General features: G+C 38.9%; 2 protein-coding genes across 6 annotated transcripts in view; one reads left to right on the forward strand and one right to left on the reverse strand.

Annotated features, from left to right (window-relative positions):
• Positions 1 to 12,789, forward strand: part of HOOK3 (hook microtubule tethering protein 3) — a 101,251-nt gene extending 88,462 nt beyond the window's left edge. For 3 of the 5 annotated variants that reach the window (XM_086771227.1, XM_086771230.1, XM_086771231.1), the window contains 2 exons: positions 362 to 498; positions 9,920 to 12,789. In XM_086771227.1, the coding sequence (XP_086627353.1) occupies positions 362 to 498; positions 9,920 to 9,935 (153 nt within the window). In that variant the 3' untranslated portion in view covers positions 9,936 to 12,789. Of the gene's footprint in view, positions 1 to 361 lie in introns of all 5 variants that reach the window. The other 2 variants (XM_086771228.1, XM_086771229.1) reach the window with 2 other exon arrangements.
• A 4,943-nt stretch (positions 12,790 to 17,732) lies between these two features.
• The window catches only part of LOC104479257 (E3 ubiquitin-protein ligase KCMF1), a 55,325-nt gene continuing 51,296 nt past the window's right edge, over positions 17,733 to 21,761 (reverse strand). The window contains exons 6-7 of the mRNA XM_086771234.1: positions 20,658 to 20,940; positions 17,733 to 18,367 (exon numbers count right to left, since the gene is read on the reverse strand). Of these exons, the coding sequence (XP_086627360.1) occupies positions 18,106 to 18,367; positions 20,658 to 20,940 (545 nt within the window). The 3' untranslated portion in view covers positions 17,733 to 18,105. The remainder of the gene's footprint in view (positions 18,368 to 20,657; positions 20,941 to 21,761) is intronic.

Genomic DNA, 21,761 nt, shown 5'->3' on the forward strand with positions numbered 1-21,761 from the left:
AATAATTATTTTCAGAAGTCTAACTGAGCATGCTAAAGGGGACCAGGGTGGGGAGGGGAAGCACTTTTGAAAAGACTTGTCCAGTTACCATGTGTTCACTCAGATCTGGGACATTGGCAGACTTGCTTCTGAACTGATACTCCAAACCTGGACAATGATGGGGGAAAAAAACCGCACACAAATAATTAGGAAGGATATCTTAGCTTTATCCTTGAAAATAGCATGCGTCATGTTTGAAATTCAAAATAGCTTGGTGTTTGTGAAGAATGAGATAACAAACAAAATGTAAATGAGTATCAAGTTGTTGGGTGTTACGGTGTTATGTGATGGTATTCACTGAGAAGTTTCTCTTTATTCACAGGGAATGACTCTGCATAAAAAGGCAGCAGAAGATAGACTGGCTAGTACAGGCTCAGGACAGTCCTTCCTGGCTAGACAAAGGCAAGCCACGAGCACAAGGAGATCTTACCCTGGTCATGTCCAGCCAGCAACAGCAAGGTAGAGAAGCCTTGCCCTTAGAAAGAAAACTGCCCTGTCATCCAGGCCACTTCTGTTGCAAGTGACAACATTCAAGGAAAATCAGCCAGCATCCTTTCTCTTTCTTCCTTATTACTGCTATTATTTTACAGTTCAGGAAAGGGTTTTATTATGGTTTTCATTGTTCTGTAATGCCCTTGGCTTATATTTTTTGGAGTCCACCTCTCTCTCTCTCTCTCTCTCCCCCTCTCTCCCCCTCTCCATTTTTTGAATGTGCCAAAGTTTTCAAAACATCTAGAGGAGTGCTGTATAATAACAAAGTCTTATTTGTATGAAGCCTGGTCTCTTATGAAAAGCCTGATACGGGCTGTGTAACAATGTGAATTTCCTGTCACAGCTGATACGTTTGTGCCCGTATGAGTTGTTATGCTTTATAAGATTGTCTTTGCTCAAAGGGAAATTAGGCTTTTTATTTCATGTCCTAACCTGTTGCTTCAAAAAAAAAATGCTGAAAACTCATTACAGAAATGCAAAATTAGTATATAATGTCATTGTGAAATATATTTGCTACTAAAAAAAACTTACCAATGGTAAAAAAAAATATTTTTCTTTTTTAAAATCTCCTACCTGCGGTGTTTTCTCTGTTGCAGAGCTGAATATTTTCGAATGGTTTCTTCTACTCTTCTTAATCAATTGTATGCTTAATATAGATTATAAAAAGATTGAGAAAGATTCAGAATGCTCTAATATGCTATGGCATCATCCATTTAAAAAGGACATTTGTTTTAAGGTTTTATAATTGTGGATGAACAGTACATAATGGATCAAGGCCCCAGTTAATATTGTTGATGTTAATGTATTCCAGTTTCATCCCCTACTAAAAGGCTTGCTTTTAATATGTTGATTCAGGGTATAATTGTATCAGTTGCCTTACTAATGGTACCAGTGCCTTCAGGTGAGTTTGTTGCTGACTTTATTGAAAACTGGCTGTGATTTGTTGTACTGCCTTATTAGTGTGTAGCTGGTTAATTGTACATCACTCATTGTAGCACCTTCATGTTGATTAGTGGAGTGAATGGTGGTCCTTACTATTGATTTAGATTCTGTTCCTACAAAGTTCTACTTTTTCCCTGAGTAATTCTATGCTCTCCCTATCATTTTTTGAAAGAATTGATGAACACAGAGGACCTGAGTATTAATTGAAAGTTTCATATACGCAAATCTCGTGGCGATTCAGTTTTGAACATTTATCATTTAGAGACTGTTTGGACCCCTAATCTGTTTTATAGATTTTTCTTTTGCCTTATTTTAATGCCCTCCCAAGTGAAGACTTTTTTTCATAAATCCCTTTAGAAAAAAGACATACTAGCATTTATTAATCATCTGAAGGTCTATATTAATTCGCAACTTGGGTGCAATGAGCAAAGGAGAATGTAAACAGGCACACCTTCATCAGAGTAAGGAACAGGTGAATGACAGTTCTAGGTTCTGTTTTATCCTCAAGTACATAATCTGTTTTAATCTAGGCTAAGAAATGCATTCAGTATGTGTCTGAACAAAATTATCAGTTCTGATTTATTTTTTTTCCCCCCCCCAGTAATACAAAAACAGATGCTGAAGTCTATTAACTGCATATAGGTTTGTCTTTTATTCCTCACATTTGGAAAAAAAAAAGTGATTTTCTAAATATTCTCTTTACTTACTCAACATATGACACATCTGGGCTAATCTTGCAAGATTAGATAATACAGTGGAAGCATCTTGTGTGCAAAAGGGTAACAAAGTAAAGGAAGTTTATGACAATTTAGCTCAGTGAGGTGATACTGGTTTTGCTGGCTCTTACTGAGATACAGAAGACTAAAGGAGCAAGAAGTCATATGTATTATCTAGCATATGTGTGGGATGTCTTTTAGTGATCTTACTGTGCAATCCATTCTAGTTATTTGAAGAACTCTTTACTGCCTGCCATGTGTGAACAGAAGCAAATAAGATCACTTCTCTGAGGGAGTATTATGATATTCTTGTTTGAGATTACAGCATTTTATATTACCCAGAGAAAGAACCTAAGAATACCTAAAGCTCCATTTTTATTTTAATCTGGCTGGCTCTGTCCGTTACCAAACTGCCAAAGCCTGTTTGTAAAAGCCAGAAATACTAGGACCTTAATGGGAAGTTTTGTCTCTTAATTTTGTCTAATAATTTATTTTTCTGTTGCTATTAATTAGGTGCAGATCTAAAATAAGTTGAACACAATCTGCGTTCAGTTGCTTTTATTATTTTAACATTTGTTAGACCATTTTGCGTCCAAAATTTTGATGACAGGCAAATGCTCCTGACTGTTAGGAGATGAACAAATGCTGATTAGAAGCCTTGTTTTTAGCTTTTGCTTCCCTGTCTCTCATGGCTTCTTTTTCTTCTTAGTGGTTGTTGGCTTTTAACTTCTGCCTTGTGGTTCTCGTTGTTCTTTCTTTTGCCTTAAGATAAGACACTGAATTATTTTCTATAGTTCCCTTTGAAAATATATAGCATCATCATATAGCATCAAAGAGCAAAACAAGACTAATACTGAATCTGTGCTTTATTGTTGCTCATAGTAATTGTTAGGCAAGATTGAACAAGCATTTTGTCTTTTGAAAATATGCAAACTTGTAGAAATTCTGGTATTTCCCAGAATTTGTGTTGAATATAAAAATCTAAAAAAATACTGCAAACTTACAGAAATATAGTCTGTTGCTATCCAGTTGCAGTAAGTAATTTGTTCTGTCTTCTAATGGTAATCATCAGAACATTCCTTGTTCTTCAGTGTTTTACTTCTATTATTTGCTGCGTACATCAATTCTTAATCTTTGGGTGTGGATGAATGCAGGTGGTGAACATCATTAAACCTCTCTCTCACAAGAACAGCTTCTTTATTGAAAGGGTTCAGCTTTATTTTCCTTGCTTGTTACGTGGCTTTGGAAATAGTGTGGTATTAAGAAAAAGAGCTCAGAGTGTGACTTCAGGGAATAAACACATATATAGATGAGCTATCAGAGAATGCTGTCTATTTGTGTTATCTTCAGTAATAAAAGAATATAAGAAGAAAAAAAACCTGTAAAAGAGAATTCTCTCAGTACATTAGACAACAAAGACTATTTACATCAAAATTATAGTGATAATTATTAAACCAATGCTATATCCTCTCCTGATATGCTACAAAAAAACCAAACCCCTACAGATTGAGATTAAAGACAAAGATTCTCCAGGGCAGAGCTGGAGCTGTTAAAGCAGCTGAAGAGTTCACGAGAGTACATTCCTGAGCACTGTGCTGAGGATCTGCCTAGAATAATCTTTCTGAGAGATTTTAATTAATGCCAATAAAAGATAACAGTTAAATGGATTAGTATTTTCATTGTTCAGTGCTGAAGCTTAGTTTTGGTCTTAAAGGTTGTGTGTGCAGTCCACTTTATAGACTTCAGTGGAGTTAGGTTGTTAGCATATCTGATCAGACATTCATCAGAAAAGAATATTAAGGTTTCCCATTTTCTTTATAGCAACACGTAACCACTTGGATCATAACATGTATTTTCCAAGTGCTGTGAAAACTAAAATAATCTAATTTGTTCCACTTCAGTGCAAAGGAAAATAAATGACTAGTGCACACTGTTTGTTTGTTGTAAAATAAGTTAACTATATAATGGCTACAAGATGCTTTTTATTATCTCATTGGAAATAAGAAAATGGTAATCTTGTCCTGTTCTGATGTCACTTGAGATAGCAGTAATGCTTCTGCAAGTGTTCTGTGGCTTTCTATCCATGTAAGGAGCACCAGAAATTCTATATTAATTGTGCGTGAAAGAATTAACCGTGAATATTCCTATTACTGCTTTATCATGATCCTAAATAATAAGTGGTATGTGCAAGCTGTCAAGAAAATTTAAAAGGATTTGGCAATTTTAAAGTCCTTAGTATTTTGACATGTGCAAGTAGCTTTTCCTTTTCCTCAGTTCCCTAACATATGAGACTATTCACTCATCAGCTTCTTGGATGATTTTTAGTGGGTTTAATTGTCTTGATGTGTTGACGTTTTCTATAGATTTGGAAATTGGAAAATATTTCCATTTTCACCACTTGATTTTCTTCTAGTTAGTGGTTTGGAGGAAGACTGTCCTGAATGTGGCTAATTTTTCTATTTCTTATGAAGCAAAACAGTACCTGAATTTTACTAATTTTATAGAGATTTTTATTCTTGCCCAACATTTTTACTTTTTGCAAGGATTGATGAGGGAGGTCTTTTTTGCACTCAGCTATGCAATACTGACTTGTTGTGGGTTTTTGCACACATGTTTTAGGTAGAATTTTGCAGTAATATTGTATTGGTAGGCTTTGGTATCTCCAGACCAAGTTTAGCAATTTTTGCAGGCATCTTCCTCACCAGTGTTGTGGAAATAAATATCTAAAAGAGGTTACTCTGTCAGGAAATACTTTCAAGTGGTGTTTTTTCCTCTAAACCAAGTAGTTATACTTCAGGGCTGTTGCCTATAAAGTAGTTTGATAGCTGGATTATGGCTGAAATGTGATCTCAGGAAATGTAGCACTTAAAAAGAAACCTTTTCAGAAGCCCTTCTGTAGGACAACTGTATTAGCTGACACTGGCAGTATAATACCTTTATCATTCTGTTAAAATGAAGAGGTGATTAATTACAACAATTTAAATGTAAAGAGCAGGTAAGCAAGAAATTTAATGAATAAAGCTTTGAACCTTGCAGACTGCACACAGCCCAGACACATGTCCCCTCGCAAATCTGAGAAGTCCTAATCCCATCTGTATTGGCAAGAGCACTGAGCTTTGATTTTTTGCCTTGCACTGGGAGAAAGAACTGATGTGTTATCTCATACCTGTGAGATGTAGGAGCAAATAACAACTCTTACTTGCATTCAGAACATCTCCACAAGCCAAATCATACTATTTATTGGCTTGTGGCAGATGTCAGATTCTAGGTAGGATCCTAGCCATACTTCCACTTTGTCACTTTCAAGGAATCAAGAAAATGTCCTGGTATGACTGATGCAATGCCTTGCTCCTGTGATCTTTCTTCCCTCTGGAAGTCCAGAAAAGGAGTAGAAGCTTGTCAGTGACTGTCGGCTATAAGTAAAAATAAGGGTTGATTTCTTCAGTTTGAAGGTGAAGGAGACAGATGCAAGCAACTATTAAGTAAAAAAATCTGAAGAGCAGCATATCTTTCACCATTTTGCTTTTTGTATTAACTTAAAAAACAATGAAACCGAACCTGAGCTTTTGGAACTGCTTTTAGGGAAAAAAAAACCAAAAAAACCAAAAAAAACCCAAAACAAAACAAACCACCAAACTTTTAATTGGAGTTGATTAAGTATTAGAGACTTTAGCTATGTGAATAAAGCAGACGCTGTCATTATCAGCCACAACAACCTCAGACTTCTTTCATCTGGTACAGTCAACCCCTGGAGATTTTGACTCAGCTGCTAGCTTCATTGCACCATTTGGAGATGCTGAGGTTTTATCTAGCTTTGTCCTCTGTTTCTCCTTGACTTTACTTGTGTGGAGTCATTGAAATATTAGGACTCAAAGTTCATTTTTCAAATGTATCAGCTCATTGAGTTAGGTAATGAATGAATGTCAACTGAGGAGCTCTAGAAAACCTGACAAATCCTACGGGACATCGAAGCAACACTTGGCAGTATAGCCAAGGCAGCTTCCCAGACAAATTGTTCTGGTGTCGATTGCAGTCAGTGGATCAGTAGGAGCTTGTGATAGCTGCTGTTATTGAAGTCCTCATCTATTAGTTGCTAGGGGATAGTTTTGCTGTTAACTTTACTGTGGCCCAGATTCTAACCTTCACTTTTAGGCCTTGCCCAGGTCATGCAGGACTGTCCTGAAGTAGAATTCTGAACTAGTTGGCGCTGATGGCAAATCAGGAATTTCCTCTGCTGCTGTTTGCTGTGTCTATAAAAGAGCGCATGACCTTCAGTCTCCTTTACATTGCGTGTCGGTTCCAGACTGAAAATGCTGGTTCCATTTGTCAGATAAAAATTTATTGCCACTGTCTTGTTGCTTTGGCTCTCAGAGGTTGATCCATATAACATGAAAAGCATTGCTAGTAGAGGGAAACCCAGGACAGCTGGGAAGCCTTTCCTGTCTGGTGGTGATTTTATTGATTGCTTCCCATTAGATAAGTCCTTTACTATCAGATGAAGTTAGAATATCACACTTCAGAAAGAGCAACATGGTTATTTTAATTGTTACAAAAGTGGTCATTTGACAGCACTTTGAAGACTTATTAACTACTGCAGCATGGCACAAATCTGAAATACTGCAAAAGAACTCTTTCCACAGACACAGGATAGCTTATTCTGCAAATGGAACTTGAATCCGTAATCATTATCCCTAACTTTAAGAGAAGAGAAAATCAACATAAAGGCCAATTGTTATTTCATTGGCATACTCATGTTATTAGGGTGATCATGAAAATGATCAGAATTTTAAGAGAAAATCCCAAATGGTGTAATATTTATGGAGTTATAAAATAGTTGTAGTGATACCATCAGACTTTTAATTTGGATTTGAATATAACATTCATTATGTAATTTAAAATTTTTTAAAGTAGAGATTATAGTTCTCAGCCACCAAAGATTAATAAGCGGGAGAGTAAACCTATTTCCTGGAGGTATCAGTGGTTTCGAGAGATGTTTTAAAGCTTTAATTCATCAGTATCAGTAAAATCTTGGAATAGTTAAAAGCATGACATGAGGCCACAATTCTTAGAATTTATAGTCTGCTTTGTCTTTTCTGGTTGTAAGAGTTAAAAAAATGCTAAGTGGTGTTAATACAGCTCTAGATGATGCTATGTTGAAAGGCTCCTTTAAAAAATCTTAAGTAAATACCGTGGAGAAAGACATAGAATAGATGCAGAAAGAAAAACAAACTTTAGCAGTAGATGCCAGTAAGTAACGAAGTTGAGAAATCTGGAGGCAGCTTCTTCAAAACAGCAGCTTGACAGAAATATTTGGGAAGAGTATCTAGTGTTAGACTTGGAAGTGAGTAGACTGCATTGCTCTGGTAGCTCTAGTGATTACAAAGTACTGCTTACAGACAGCAGATTGTTGGCTACAGAAAGCCTGGTTCGTCTTAGGACTAAACATAGACTGAACAGGAAAAAAAGTGGTTGCTCAGAGAGGACATGTGGCTGGGTTTGGTCTGTTTGGTTCTTGGGTTTTTTTCCATCAGATTTTGCTTATGTTAGCAGTGCTCTGAATTAAAAGTTCTTGTGTTGGTAGGTACCTCCAGAGTTGGCTAGGTTAGTGAAAAAGGATGCTGTCCTTTCTGTGGCTTTAGTATACTGGAGTTGTCCTAGTCACTTCTGTGTGTTGAAAAAAAACAGAACAGGATGGTGAGAAGTTAAGGAAGATTTTAAGGGATGGATAACTACTGGTAACAAAGTAGAGCTAATGAGATTAGGCACTTAATATTGAAGGGAAATGCTAAGAAATAATCCCCCAGACTGGCAACAAGCCTTCATTCATAGCTGGAATGTTTTGGACTGGCAAGGGAAGGAAGTCAGAGAAAGTCACACATCATCTGCTGCATCTGAAGACACTGCAGAAGCAATCGCAGGTTATGCTGAGTGAATTTACCCTCACATCTTGCATCCCTGTTGTCTTCTGAACTGTTGCTGCCGCAACAGGTAGCTTTAAAATACATTGCTTAATTTTGAGGAGTTGTCCAAAAGAAAGAAATTTCTGGGCAGTTTTTAAAGACAGTATTAGAATTTCTAGTCAAGAAAGAGCACTGTCAGATGAATTTGTTACATCCTTGAAAGAGAATATACTCTCCTGAGTTTACAAGACCTCTCAAAAGTACTGTTGACTCAGAGAAGCCTACAGTGTCATTTCTGTTTATGTGCAAGAGGACACTTGAAGTGCTACTAAATAATAAGTCTGAATTAACTAATAGCCAAGTGAGACTAAAGGAGTAGACTATATTCATTTATACACAATAGAGTAGATACATGCTTATGTAGTTTGGACTTTCATTTTTTTTTATAGACTAACTACAGTAATCTTCATATTATTAATCCTGAACTCTGTAATTTTATGCACTCAAGCAGGGACAAGCAAGCTTAACAGACTGATTACTAAAAACACACTCTCAAGGTCTGCTTTGAATATGTTGAATGTGTTAATTTTAAAATTTTTTATTCTATTTGATTTATGTCTCTATGTTTCTATTTGGTTTTCAACTATGGTTAGTATTCTGGGTTGGTGAATGAGAAGGAAAAAAAAAGAGGGATACACAAGCTGCAGGACTTGTAGCAGAAAGATATTTTTTTTTTTTTTTTTTTTTTTTTGCAGTAAGTCCTTGAGTTTAGTTATGAATGTTCTTCCTTATCTATTTAACCTGGATTTTCCTGTCATGGGAACTGTTCTTAGAATAATTTTTGACTAGTGCAATACTAGGGAGAGGGAAGTGGGGAGAGAAACAGTTTGCATGCTTTGATTTCAGTCTGGTGAAGCTATTTTGTTCTTTGTAATGTCACACTGAGAGCAATGCGAAAATGAGAATGAGCAGTTAGTGCTGTGCTGAGCTGTGTAGGGATATTTGTGTTACTTGTAGAAGCTGAAAGCACCGTAGCTGTGTTGGTAAAGCATTCCACCTCTCCAGTTACACTGGCCAAGAAAGAGGGTGCATCAGCAAGGACAGAGAAGTATGCCAGCCTCTCCAATTCTCTTGCAAAATTAGATTCACTTCCACAGCATTGTGATGTGCTCTTTAGCCTACCCAGTGGCTCCTCCTCATCTTATTTGAACAAGAATTGATGTACTTTTCTTGGATTGCATGCAATGAATACAACTTGCCAGTGTAGTGTGGCAGTGATGCTGTTGTAACCTCAAGCACAGGATGAGCTTTGATGAAACATAAACACTTAAAGTCTTCAGTGGTGCTCAGAGCTTGAAGGCTCAGACAGTCATTATGACTCTGATTGTCTTTTAGTATATAACCACATGCAATATTGGACAGGCACCTTTCACTTTATATTGCTTTGGTTTTTTAACTGTTGTACTCACAGACAGCAGGAATGCCTGAGACTTTTTTTTCTGTATGAACTTAGTTTTCCATAGCTGTGCTAGTTAGAGTGGTACCCTGAAAGACTTTACTCAGAAGTGTTTAAATTTGTCTGAATTATGTCTAAATTTAGATACTGTTCAAGCCTGCTTTGTTGCTTTTTCCAATTACTAGTGTGGAACCTTCCTGTTAATTTGAAGAGTTGCTCTGGCAAGGATGTTTTTTCCCATGAATTTGCACAACTCTAAGTAGAGATGGCCTTACTAAACTGCTCTGAAAAATACCTGTTGTGTTCTCTGGGGTGGATTTTATGGTAATATGTTACCTGCTTTTTAACTTTCTTCTTTATTCTTTTATTTGCAGTGATGTGGTTGCATGACCTGCAGCATTATTATAACAGGGACTGTTCAGTGCATGACTTGCTTTTCTGTCCAGACTGAACATAACCAAACTTAACCAGTTCTACACTTAAGACTCATGGCCATCTGATTTCAAAGGGAGATCTACTTGCAGAGAAGCTTACCATCCTGGGGAGTGGCATTCCCATTTCCCGCTTCCATTTACTCTTTCTCTTCACAAAAAGTCTCCTATGAGGCTAGAAGAGAGGAAATCCAGTGTTCAGAACTCAACAAGAGGCGTTCTGCAAACGGACAGAGCACTTTCTGTTTTATTTCCACCTGTCCACTTTATTTAATTCTGATTAACAGTATTAACACACAGACTTCTACAACATTTTCAGTGTACTGAACTATAAAAATCTAGTCTTAATGAGTTCCTAAAAATGCCTTTTGATTACTGTTAAAATTTCACAGCACCTGCACCATTAAAGGATCCACTTTGAATCTTTAAAGTAGAACGAAGGAGGTGTTTTACTGGGAGAAATGACTAATAAATTGCTGCTTGGCCATCCCATCTTCCTTAGAAAACCAGGCGAGGTTCATCTGATAATCTCCGAGCCAGGCAAACTACCGGGCAGTATTTTGTTCACAGACACTGCCTGCTTCCTTACTATGTATATACACAGTAGTTTGTGGGTGTTGTATTTTTCTCTCTGTTTTAGCTGTGTTGTCGGTTTCTTTCAAAACTTTTTTCAATCTGTGTACAGTGTACAACTGTTAATGTGAGGAGAGAACGTGAATGGAGATAAGTATGAAAGCCGTCTACACTTTCAGTATTATGCAGACTGTCCTTACCAGTTTATAATTTGGGTCGTTTATCTTTTACCTGTACTATTATTTTTCCTTTTTTTTATCCTTATCGCAATCTTAGATATTTAATTTCCAATTGCACTAGCTTGCCTGTTTCTTTATATTATGAAGTTTAGCTATAAGATTTGATATATGTAGACAGTGTAACTCAGAATGCTTTTGTACTGCCTATATTAATTTAAAAAGCTGCTTATTTAATATTCTTAAGTATCTGCACATTTGTACTACTGTATCTTTGGTTTGTATTGGACATCCAGTACTGGCAAGATTCAGAAGAGGAGGGAGTGCTGTAATTTTGTCAGTTCAGAGGTTTATTATATAGGAGTTAGTATGTAACAGATTGGGAAAGGGGCTTTTAAGCCATAGGACTTGCCAGAAAATCTGAACAGAGTCTAAAGAGCACTGTAAGTGGTTTGGTTTAAGTTCAGTTCTAGAGAAGCCCCATTCTTGTTCACTTGGATCTTAATCCTGCAAAAATATAAACACGTATATACTCTGCTTACTCTAAGAATGCTTTTGCTTATTCAGGCAGTAGCATAACCACGAGGCCTGTTTTCCACGTGAGCACCCCCATGCTGGAGAAATGTTGTGTCTGTTAGTCTCTGCAGTCGCTTCTGGTCACAAAACACAGTGAGTGCCTTGTCCCTGGCCTGTCATATGGGGTGCTGGGCAGAGCTGCACCTTGTGCGCTGTTCAGTCCTCGGGGATCCTGATACCCACTGTGTCAGTAGTGTTGTGCAGAATGACCTGGAGGAAAAGCAGATCATGTCCCCACCTGTTTCCCCAGGGTTGTCTGTGGAATGCACTCTAAAAGGGCCGCGCGGGAGAGGGAAGGATAAGCATTAAGATCCTGGTGAGAGGTGTGTGGCGTGTTCTCATCTGGATACTGTACCAGACGGGAAGACTGTGGCTGCCAGGTGCTCTGGCTTAAAGCAGTCCAAGCAAGACTCCCAGGGGTGGGGATATGTCTATCCTGGTCCACCAGGACCTGGGACAGTGAAGTCTGATGTGACCTGCAGGCAGGATCTGGTGGTGACAACTCAGGTATTCCTGCAGCAGAGGCAGTAGCACTTTCATCAGACTGAGTCCAGCAGAGAGCTAAAGAATTTGCGTCTTTCCAGGTCCTAGCCATTGATCCCTTTTTACGTGTTAGGGCAAGCGTTATTAGAACAACTTCTTTTTGTTGGATGTTAAAGGCATGGTTTGTTTGTCATTGCCAAGTGCTGCTCCAGCTGGGACCACACCCTGTCCCAAGTCAGGCTGGGTGCAGGATCCCTGAAATCAAGGGCACTGTGCAGAGCAGGAGGGGATCTGTTATGTTTTTTTTTTGTTGTTTTTTTTTTTTTTTGGTGTACCTGCCTGCACAGGTGTCCTGAGGTGAAGCTGAGCAGTACCTCATTTCTCCAAGTGGTCTGTGCAAATTAGAGACTAAGTATCAGTTGTTCTTGAGCCTGAAGACATTTGTATGTAAGTGTGTTTAGCTTGACAAAAATTGTTTTATTTCACTAATGTCAGGTGGAGCCAGTCATTTTCAGCAAGTGAGCTGGCTGCTTCAGTTAGATAAGCCTAGCATCTCTGTCATGAAGTGATCGCAAGCTCACAACTCAGAGGTGATCTCCAGCATGTCTGTGATTGATATACTAACTTTGTTTGTGCTGCATAGAAAACTCTTTTACTTTCTTAATAGCAGCTTGTTTGACAGTCCTGAATTAAGTGTTGACCAATTATCAAAGTAACTGTTTGTGAAGTTGCCAGTGATATCTTTTCTGTAAAAGAATGGATTCCTAGAGTGTCAAAACATTAACTTTCCATTTCAGTTCATCTACAAATTGTGTAACTACCAGATTGTCATGGTAGGAGTATTAATATACATACGTGTATATAGACAAAAAAGTACTCGGTAATGATCATTGTAATTGAAAGGTTTAATATTTTTCCCACTCAAATACACTTAACTCTTCCAAGTTGACAAAGAGTGTACAGTTGTTAAACAAGTTGTAAATAAACGCTTATATAAAATGTAAATTCTTGTTTTAACTTTATTTGGTACTTGGTTATAAACTGAGGCCAATGCACAGTTGATGTTACAGTCACTGGTTTGAGCCTGAAGTGCTGCTCTGCAGTATGAGGTGATGGTAGCTGGTGGGGGCATTTGCAGCCAGTCAGTGATTAACAGGGACCTCAGTGGAGTGGGACTAATCTGAGTAATACAAACCTTGCTTTTAAATTTACTTAGAAACAGTCACTACAAAAGAGCCGGGGGAAAAAAAAAAGTCTTTTTACAAAGCACAGCTACATCTGTGCAGCTTTGGTGTCAGTAGATGTGTCTGAATCTTAAGATTATAAATAGCATCTTGGAAATGCGTTTCCTGGGGCTGTGCAAAAGAGGGTGAATGGCAGGTAGGCAGCAGTAGGAGTGCACCAGAAACCACAAACCTCCTGGCTTTTACTGAAAAGCATCCAAACTGGCTGCCCCATCACACCGAGAATGGCCTGATATGGTTTACCTCTCAAAAGGCCAAGGTGCTAAGCAGCTGAAGTAATAAAATTTTCTTTTGCTGATAAAAGTTTAGCTACAGAGGTAGCTAAAGTTGGTGGGTGAAAAGAATCACTGCTACGGTGGATGGAAACAGTTGTCCTTCCTTTTGGCTTTGCCATCTGAGATGGGAGAAGGAGGCAGCATCAGATGTGAGTAAAAACATTGTTAGTTGTGGAAGAGAAGACAACAGCCAGCAAGAGATACTGAGCCCATGAGTGTAGTGCATGGTGCTGCAGCTGAGAAGGATGTGTGACGACCCAGTCACAGTCTTTCAGGGGCTGCTCTGTAGAAGGAAGTCACTCATCTTCACCTTGGTCATTATGTCAGTGTCTCCTGCCTCTGAGCATCATCATCTCTGCTGTTGTGCTGTTTTCCCCCTGCCAATCTCTCCTTCCTTTTGCTGTACATATTTTTTTTTTTTTTTACTTCCCAGCAACCCCTCCGTCCACCCCCAGTGCACTGAGAACCACATCAGCTTCCCTTGTCTGGCCTCCCACATCTCTTTGCTGTCCCTCAAACTCCTCCACATGAACTCTTGTGGGAGTTGGCCATGGCCACAGCCACTTTCCTACACCATTGCTCTCTTCCTTATGCCTACAAGATGGGTTGCAAGGGGTGAGGGTGGACTGTGTCCCACCCCACTGTGCACTGCTGTCTTGAACTAGTACGTCTCCTACACACCCGACAGCTGCAAGGACCATACTTTTACCATGATATCCTAAGTACATTTAATCCTTGTGGTGCAGTAGATGTTCTTCCAGGCAGCAATAGCCACTCCTGTGTTAAAACAGACATGTGGTGGAAGCACAAGCTAGAAGCTGCACAGTTCCCCCTTCACCTCAGCAACTTTGAGCACACTGCTGCAAATAAACTTTGTGCACATAGGCCTCTCTTGCAATCCTTTGTGCAACTAAGCACACCCCAGCATATTTGTATCCATTGTGCTCTGCAAGCAGGAGCCAGCAGTGCACAAGCAGGGAGGCTGGAGGAGATGGGCTGCAAGGCCTCTGAGGGTAGTACCACTCTGCTCTTCAGGGCAGGATATGGCACAGCAGAGGGGTTGCTAGCAGTGATACGCACACATACTACTTTGTTCCTTTGCCTTAGGAGCTAAAAGAATAAAATGGCATCAAACAGCAAGGCATCCCATTTAGTTGGCAAAGCAGAGACAGAAGTTAAGGCAAGTATGTTAGAAAGAGGAAAGAGAGATTAAGTCATTTAACTGGAAAAGTTTTCACATACCAAATGTACCACTGCTTCCACATTTCAGGTCTTCCGAGAGCCCCAGGAGGCAGCAAGGCACCTCTGGCTGGTAACAGAGCTGCCTTTACTCCTTCCCAACAGACAAGTGTCTCACAACTGCAAAATGTGCACACATCTAGATGTTTGGTTTATGGGCCAAGCGAGTGTCCACAAGCTACCTGGGAGCACAAGTCCACACTGAGAAGGAAGGTCTTACAAACCTTTCCTGAGTTAAGGGCAGAGGAAGGAGAGAGAAAAAAACAAACAAACAAAAAAACCCCAAACAAACAAATAAAAAAACCCCACCAAACACCTAAACAAATACCACCAACCAAAACCAAACAAACTCACACCACCCAACTCCAAAACACAACCCACTCCCACCCCCTAAACATGCCACAACCACTACTAAAATTCAAGGTGGATGGAAGTTAAGATGCATTTTCATTATCACACCACTCTGTGTAACTGTCTGTCTTTGACATTGACCCAAACAGGAAAAAAAAACAGACCCCCGATTAAAGCAGACATAAAACAGAGAATAGTGCAATTGCAAGTAAGTTTTCCATGGAGTCTTGCTCTCCAACACCTTCAAACAAACAAGTCTGTATCCATTCAATGCTATAAAATACTAGTAGTGGATATATGCCCTTCTGCCTGTCCCTTCCCCAGAAAGGCTGTCAGTCCTTACTGAAGACTGGTGCCGGAACGGAAGCTGGCACGCTCTCCACTGACAGCACACTAAAAGACGACAGAGGCTCTGGTGCACTGTCAGGAACAACCAGGGATGCTGCGTGCCAGACCAGGGCACCTCCCAGCGCAGCTACCAACCTGCACATCATGGGAACAGATACTCAGCATCCAAACCTCTGTGAGGGCTCCCACCAGCTGCACCGAAATTTACAAATGCACACTGGTGTCCAATACAGAATTTTGCAAGTGCCAAGTACTAATGCTCCCTTCCCTGAAATGGCAGGGTTCTTGTGTGTGGGATGTGGTTTTGAGAGTTTTTCTGTTTGTGGGGTTTTTATTTTGTCCTCTCACAGGGAAAAGGATCCTCCCACAAAGTTCCTGAAGGGTGTTTTAATTGTAGCCCAGAGCACCTTTAAAGTAAAGACAAATGTTTTAAAACATCCCCAAAATACTATCCTGACAAAGCTTACTCTGTGAAGGAAAAATAATTTCCCGCAAAAGGCATTGGCTGACTAGTAGAATAAACACATTCCCAGCAGGCATTTCCTATTATTTCCAAACCTAAAGAAAACCCCAAACAACAGAAGATTTGTAAGAGTTAATGTGAAGAATACCTTTAAATCCAAGACAGCATATATTCAGTCTCTAAATAAACATGAGCAATACTGGTTTGCACCACCTTCAAAGCAAGTAGAGCTTGAAAGTCATGCAATGCAGGTGTCCTCTGGAGACCAGCCATACACTGATTCTAAATAACAACATACTGAGAAGAGCCTATTTTAAATTGATCTTGTTCTATGGAAACTTGAATTCACCTACCTGTGAAGAGTTTAGGACTACATACTTCACCAACACTTAAAAGCATGTGGTTTTAGAATACGTTTTTGTAAAGCACCTGGGATTTCTATATGAAATGATTTTGTATGGTTTGAATCAGACAGCTGCAGAAATTTCTGGAATGAAATTGTCTGAATAATACATCAAAACCAAAGAAAATAAACTGAACAACAGTCTTGAAAATGCTTTATTGAACTGTGTGTCTTATTGTAATGTGCAGATGTGTTTGAAAAGACTACAGCTTGAAAAATTTTTGAAAATCCTCAACAATCAATAAAAAAGTCCCTACTGGGGGTAACTCTCAGGCTAACCAGAGGCCTCATGTAAAGTTTCCCTTGGAATATTTTCTGTTGCAGAGACTAAAAGAAAACAAAGCAAGTACTGCTCTATGTGGAAAGAATTAGGAATTGAGGATTTAAAAAATAAATAATAATAATAAAAAAAAAGAACAGAAATTAAACGTCCACCTATGGGTTGCTTCTTTTGTTGCTGTTATTTCAGATTAGCATACACGTCACAGTTCTGCTGAGAACACCACCTGGTGTTCAAGTCTGCAAATTAAGTCTAACACACTAGCAATGCTGCAGAGATGGAAGGATACAGAGAAAGAGTGGGGGTGAGGTGAAAAAGATCTGGAAAGACACCATTATGATATAAGCCTAGTTTAAATTTTCATCAGAAGCTGTGTGCACTTTTGTTTTTTATAGTCTAACTTTACATTCAAAAAAACCCACCAAAAAAAGAGGCCAGGGCAGGGGGACCAAAACCAAACATACCCCTTCTGTCCTTGTCTCGGGGTTACTATGAACTTCTACGCACAAGAACATCATACTCTTTTTTTCCAAAGCGGGAGGGTTAACAGTATAGGCAAGTAGGTTGCACAATTCAACTAAAAGGCTTTTTCAACTTTTTTATATCAGCAAAAATAACCAAAAGAAGAAACAATAAATAAAAGGTGCTAAAGTTAGCAGTAAGAATTCAATTGTAATATACTGACAATCTGGGAATCCAAATCCTCAAGCTCTCCTGATACTGACAGGTCTCTGCAAACTATGAAGCAAATACATAAATAACTCAAAATATGATTGAGACTGTGAAAGGCTTTTTAAACTAAAACAACATGATCCCGGTTAACTTGCTTTTTTAAAAACACAGTGAATATGTGAATTGTCTACACCTGAATAAAACGTATTTAACAATTAAAAAATTTTAACAACCACAAAAAGGAAAAACTTTAAACAAAAGTGAACATTGATTTTAGGGCACACAAAAGCCCCTTGCAGTAGCTTCCAGCAGTGGAAGATTGGTGTGTCTCCTACAGATGCATAAAATGAAGTTCAACTCTACACTCAGGTGATGGCTAACAGGGCAACATAATGGTCACATACAGCAAAACGCCACACCCTGCTCACAACAATATATTCCACTGCAGAGTTTCCATCCTGTGCAGGAACAGCACATAAAGATGTCATTCTGTCACATATTATTCAAAAGATACTTAGTGGCCACAAACTGCTAGTCTGCATTAACCTTTTTGTCACGTAACCTTTGAATAACAGGAAAGCTTTGGGTTTTATAGTTTTACTTCTTGTATTTAAGTTTTTAAATGATAAGGTCACTAAAACTCATGCACGCTGCAAAAAACATCATGCAGTAGTTAAGGTAAACCATCCAAGCAGTTTTTATTCATTAATATTCATAAATACACACAGCAGCTTCATTAGAGATTTTTCATTTTTTTTCCTCTTCAGTTTGAATGTGGAGTATTAGGAGAGCCTTTTGCATGTCAAGGTACAGGACAGAGAGCTTTTTGCTCTGCACTGCAACCTACATTTACCTGCTAGAAGTAAAAATTAGTTAAGTGGAAATGATTATCATATATATCTTTTCTCTCTTTCTTTTGAATGTACACAATGTAACAAGAGTGACAGACCTGAAATTACAATCACCAAAACAAACCCAAGATAGTTGTTGTCCACTTTCATTGGCAAATACAGCACAGAGGACATTGTCTGCAAAGTGGGATGTCATCAAAGAGGAGGTGGAGGAGGCTCGTTTCCTTTATTACTCTCTTTTAAATTTAGGTTTTCTAAAGCAACATCTAGAGGCATAATATCTACACAGCCCATAGCACCAAAATCTGCAATCTCCCCCCGCTCATCCTCATCTGAGGAGGAACTTTCTTCCCGCATCAAAGTGGACAGTAGAAGCTCCTGAACAAACAGGCTGCAGTCTGCCCGTTCACTTTCCATTGACTGACGCTCTGCTTCCGACATCTTCGGATCGTTCAATCTGTGCAGCAGCAAGGGAAGAGAAGACAGGCAGTTGGTGAAAGTCCATTTCACTGATTACACTACGGACACACACTCAAAAACCACTCCTTCAGGATAGTCTTGCTTGTCCTTCAACACATACAGCTCTGTCAACCTCCAACACCTCAGTACAACAGGCATGCATTTAATAAACAACCCCTTCCCTGCTGCTACCACAGCATTCAAAGTGGAGCCTAAAGTTAGAGAAAAATAATTTTAAAAAACCCCTATTTGCAAGGTTTCCTGCTACTCAAGTCTTTTAGGGAGGGCTGTTGTGATTTCCTAGGCACTCCTTATGTGCCTGTTTTGTTCCTAGGTCAACTTCCACGTTCACGTATCACACAAAATACATTACTGCATGTGTAAAGCACATTTGGATTCCCAAAGCATGATACAACATTCACTCCACCACTTCTACATTATAGTGCATGCCCTGATAGGCAAGGAAATTGCTCGCTCCAACTCAAAAGTCACAACCTGTGACACTTACGGGTACTTTGATTAAGTTTCTCAAATAATAATGAGTTTCTGATTGAAAGATGTCACATGGTATTATTTTGCACTTAGATAAAAACCGGATTGACACAAATCCAGGTTTCTTGACACAAGAGCTTTTAAAATGCCCACACTCTTTCACAATACCAGACAAACACAAGCATGTATGGTGGGGGGTGTATTAGGGGAGATGTAGAAAATGTTTTTATTTCAGGTCAATAGCTTGCTTTCTTAAAGAACTGGAATGACACAGGGGGTGACTCCTCTTTAAAATAACTCTGAAATCTAAATATAGTTTCTAAACCAGATAAGGATTCTGTTAATAAATAGCACCCTTTATTTGCTTTGTAATCCAGTCTCTAAAATAATGAATATATAAACCCCTGTTCATCCTTCAGCTTTTACTAAAGATTAATTTCTTATTAAACAATCTTCTGACTCTCTCCCTCTCCATTAGAGCTCAAGTCTATATACCTGTAGAACTGGAAATGCGCTTGTTTTATTGGAAGTATGGGGGAAACAAGCACAAGTGACTTAAGAAATACTCCTTTTGTTCCTCTTGAAGTTCAGATGCAGCAACTAATGTTTACCTATTACTTAGGAGCAGACAAACAGTAGGTTTGAAAAGATGTTACAAATGCAAACAAAGTGCACTATGTTGGCTACAGACTTGATGAACGATCAGGAAGTCCTGGAGTCACAAGTAACTTGTTCAGCCAGAACTGAAAACCAGGCTCCTCTTCATGGTTTGCAGACATCCGAACTCATGTCTAATCCTTTAAACGTGTTCCTAGGCACGTCAAAAAAAGTACAGCACACTTGTGAGACTGACTCTCCTTTTTGCAAACAGACCATCACAGGTTGTTTCTGCAGCCAGCTCCTGAAGTTGGCTTTCCAAAAGCAGAATAATTCCCTTTGGGTCAGCTATAAACTACTACTCCTGGCTATTAAATCACTGGTTTTACTTTCAAGGTAGAAATGTGCAAGAAGCAATATTACACAGTCTGTGACCACTGCTACATCTACCATTAATATATTCTGTATGATTAACTAATGAACCTGTTAAGTCTGGGATATTGTCCTGGTTTCAGCTGGGATGGAGTTAATTTTCTTCTCAGTAGCTCCAGTGTTTTGGACTTAGTATGGGATTTGGCATATGAAGAATGTTATTAATATACTGATGTTATCAGTTTTTGCTAAAGAGACCACGGACACTTTCCAGCTTCCCAGGTTTTGCTGACGTGCCGGTGCAAGAAGCTGGGAGGGATACTGCCAGTATAGTTGACCCAAACTGGCCAAATGGTATTCCATACTATAGATGCCATGCTGAATACGTAAGTGGGGATTGGTCAGCAGGCAGAAATCCAGAAATTACTTTCTGAGATTCCTCTTGGTACCGCTCCGTGATCACTGCCCAGGGACACAGACTCAGTGTCGACTGACGGGTGGTGAGCAGTTGCATCACTTGTTTTTCATGGGTTCATTTTCTCTTTTTGTTGTTTTCAGTTTCATTACAATTTATTATAATATTTTATTTTTTCATCAATCATTAAACTGTTCTTATCTTAACTCACAAGTTTCCTTACTTTTATACCCTTCCAATTCTCTCCCTCATCCCACTGGAGAGGATTAGGGAGCAGCTGTGTGGTACTTAGTTGCTGAGTGGAGTTAAGACCCCTACCTCCAAAGTTTCACTGAGATACATGTCGCTATCAGGACTAAGGCAAACAGAAATAGTAAAAGGTAAATACGCGTAAATACACAGAACAAGTTACCTTGTAAGAAGAAACTGGGAATTCTGGATAGCTTGCTGACTGTTTTCTGTGTTAGATGTGTTGGTTGTTGTTGTAGGTTGTGTCATAGTGGCGTTGACATTAATCGTATTGGTGCGTCTAGTTGCATTGCGTGCAGTCTCCAGTTGTTGTCTTGCTGCCTGTGCATGTTGTCGTTCCAATTGCAGTTGCATCTGCAGCTGCTGTAACTGAGAAGCAGAAGGGCCAGAGGAGTTGAGCTGTCCTCCTGCAGAACGTCTCACACCTGATAGCTGAGATAAAAGCTCTGCCAGAGAAAAGATAGTTTCTATGATGAAAAAATCTTAAATGAGCATCACACAACAGCATCAATACACCTTGAACTTCAGTGCAATTTTCTTTCCAGTCAATTAAAAAAAAAAGGAAAGAAAAAAAAAATCAAAGAACAAAATGCTAAACGGCTGACAAAGCTCTTGCAAAAGTCCTAGCATTAAACATCTCAAAGGGAAAGGAAGATTAAGACTCATTTAAGCAGATTTATTCCAAATAAGAAGTTTAATGCCTTCAAAATAACAGAAGAATCAATCTACAGGGAATGCCTGGCAAATGATGTCCTCTGGAGTAATTCTCTGAAACCTCAAGTCAAAATAGCAATTGCTACATAACTATTGGCTTTTGCTTGGTGATTTTATTTTCCTCTCAACAAGTGTTCCCTCAAAACACACGCTTCACCTTCCTAATATCCCAGAGGGAAGCTGTGCTGCAGCCAAGAAGAGAAATATCGTACCGTTGCTTCAAACATTTAATAAAAAAATATTTAGTTAAGGAAACATATTAAAGTAATGCCTCACATCAAAACTGAAGTGGTCAAGCATTTTTTGCTGTAGGAATTTTTATTTCTCCCAGAAGTACAGAGAAAGTCTAGAAATTAAACAAAACTCTGTCCTTAAGTCTTCCAGTTCAGAGGAATGGAATGCTTATATAGCAAGTTGCATCCACAAAGAATTTTTAAAAAGAAATATTAGCAAGAAATTACTGCTTAGTGCATTCCTGCAGAATCTCGGTTACTCTTGCATCACCTGCTTGCTGTAGTTCATGCAAGAGCAGAGGAAGTAGGGGACAATATTG

This window comes from Chlamydotis macqueenii, chromosome Z (genome assembly GCF_036417535.1).
Source record: "Chlamydotis macqueenii isolate bChlMac1 chromosome Z, bChlMac1.mat, whole genome shotgun sequence".
NCBI lineage: Eukaryota > Metazoa > Chordata > Aves > Otidiformes > Otididae > Chlamydotis > Chlamydotis macqueenii.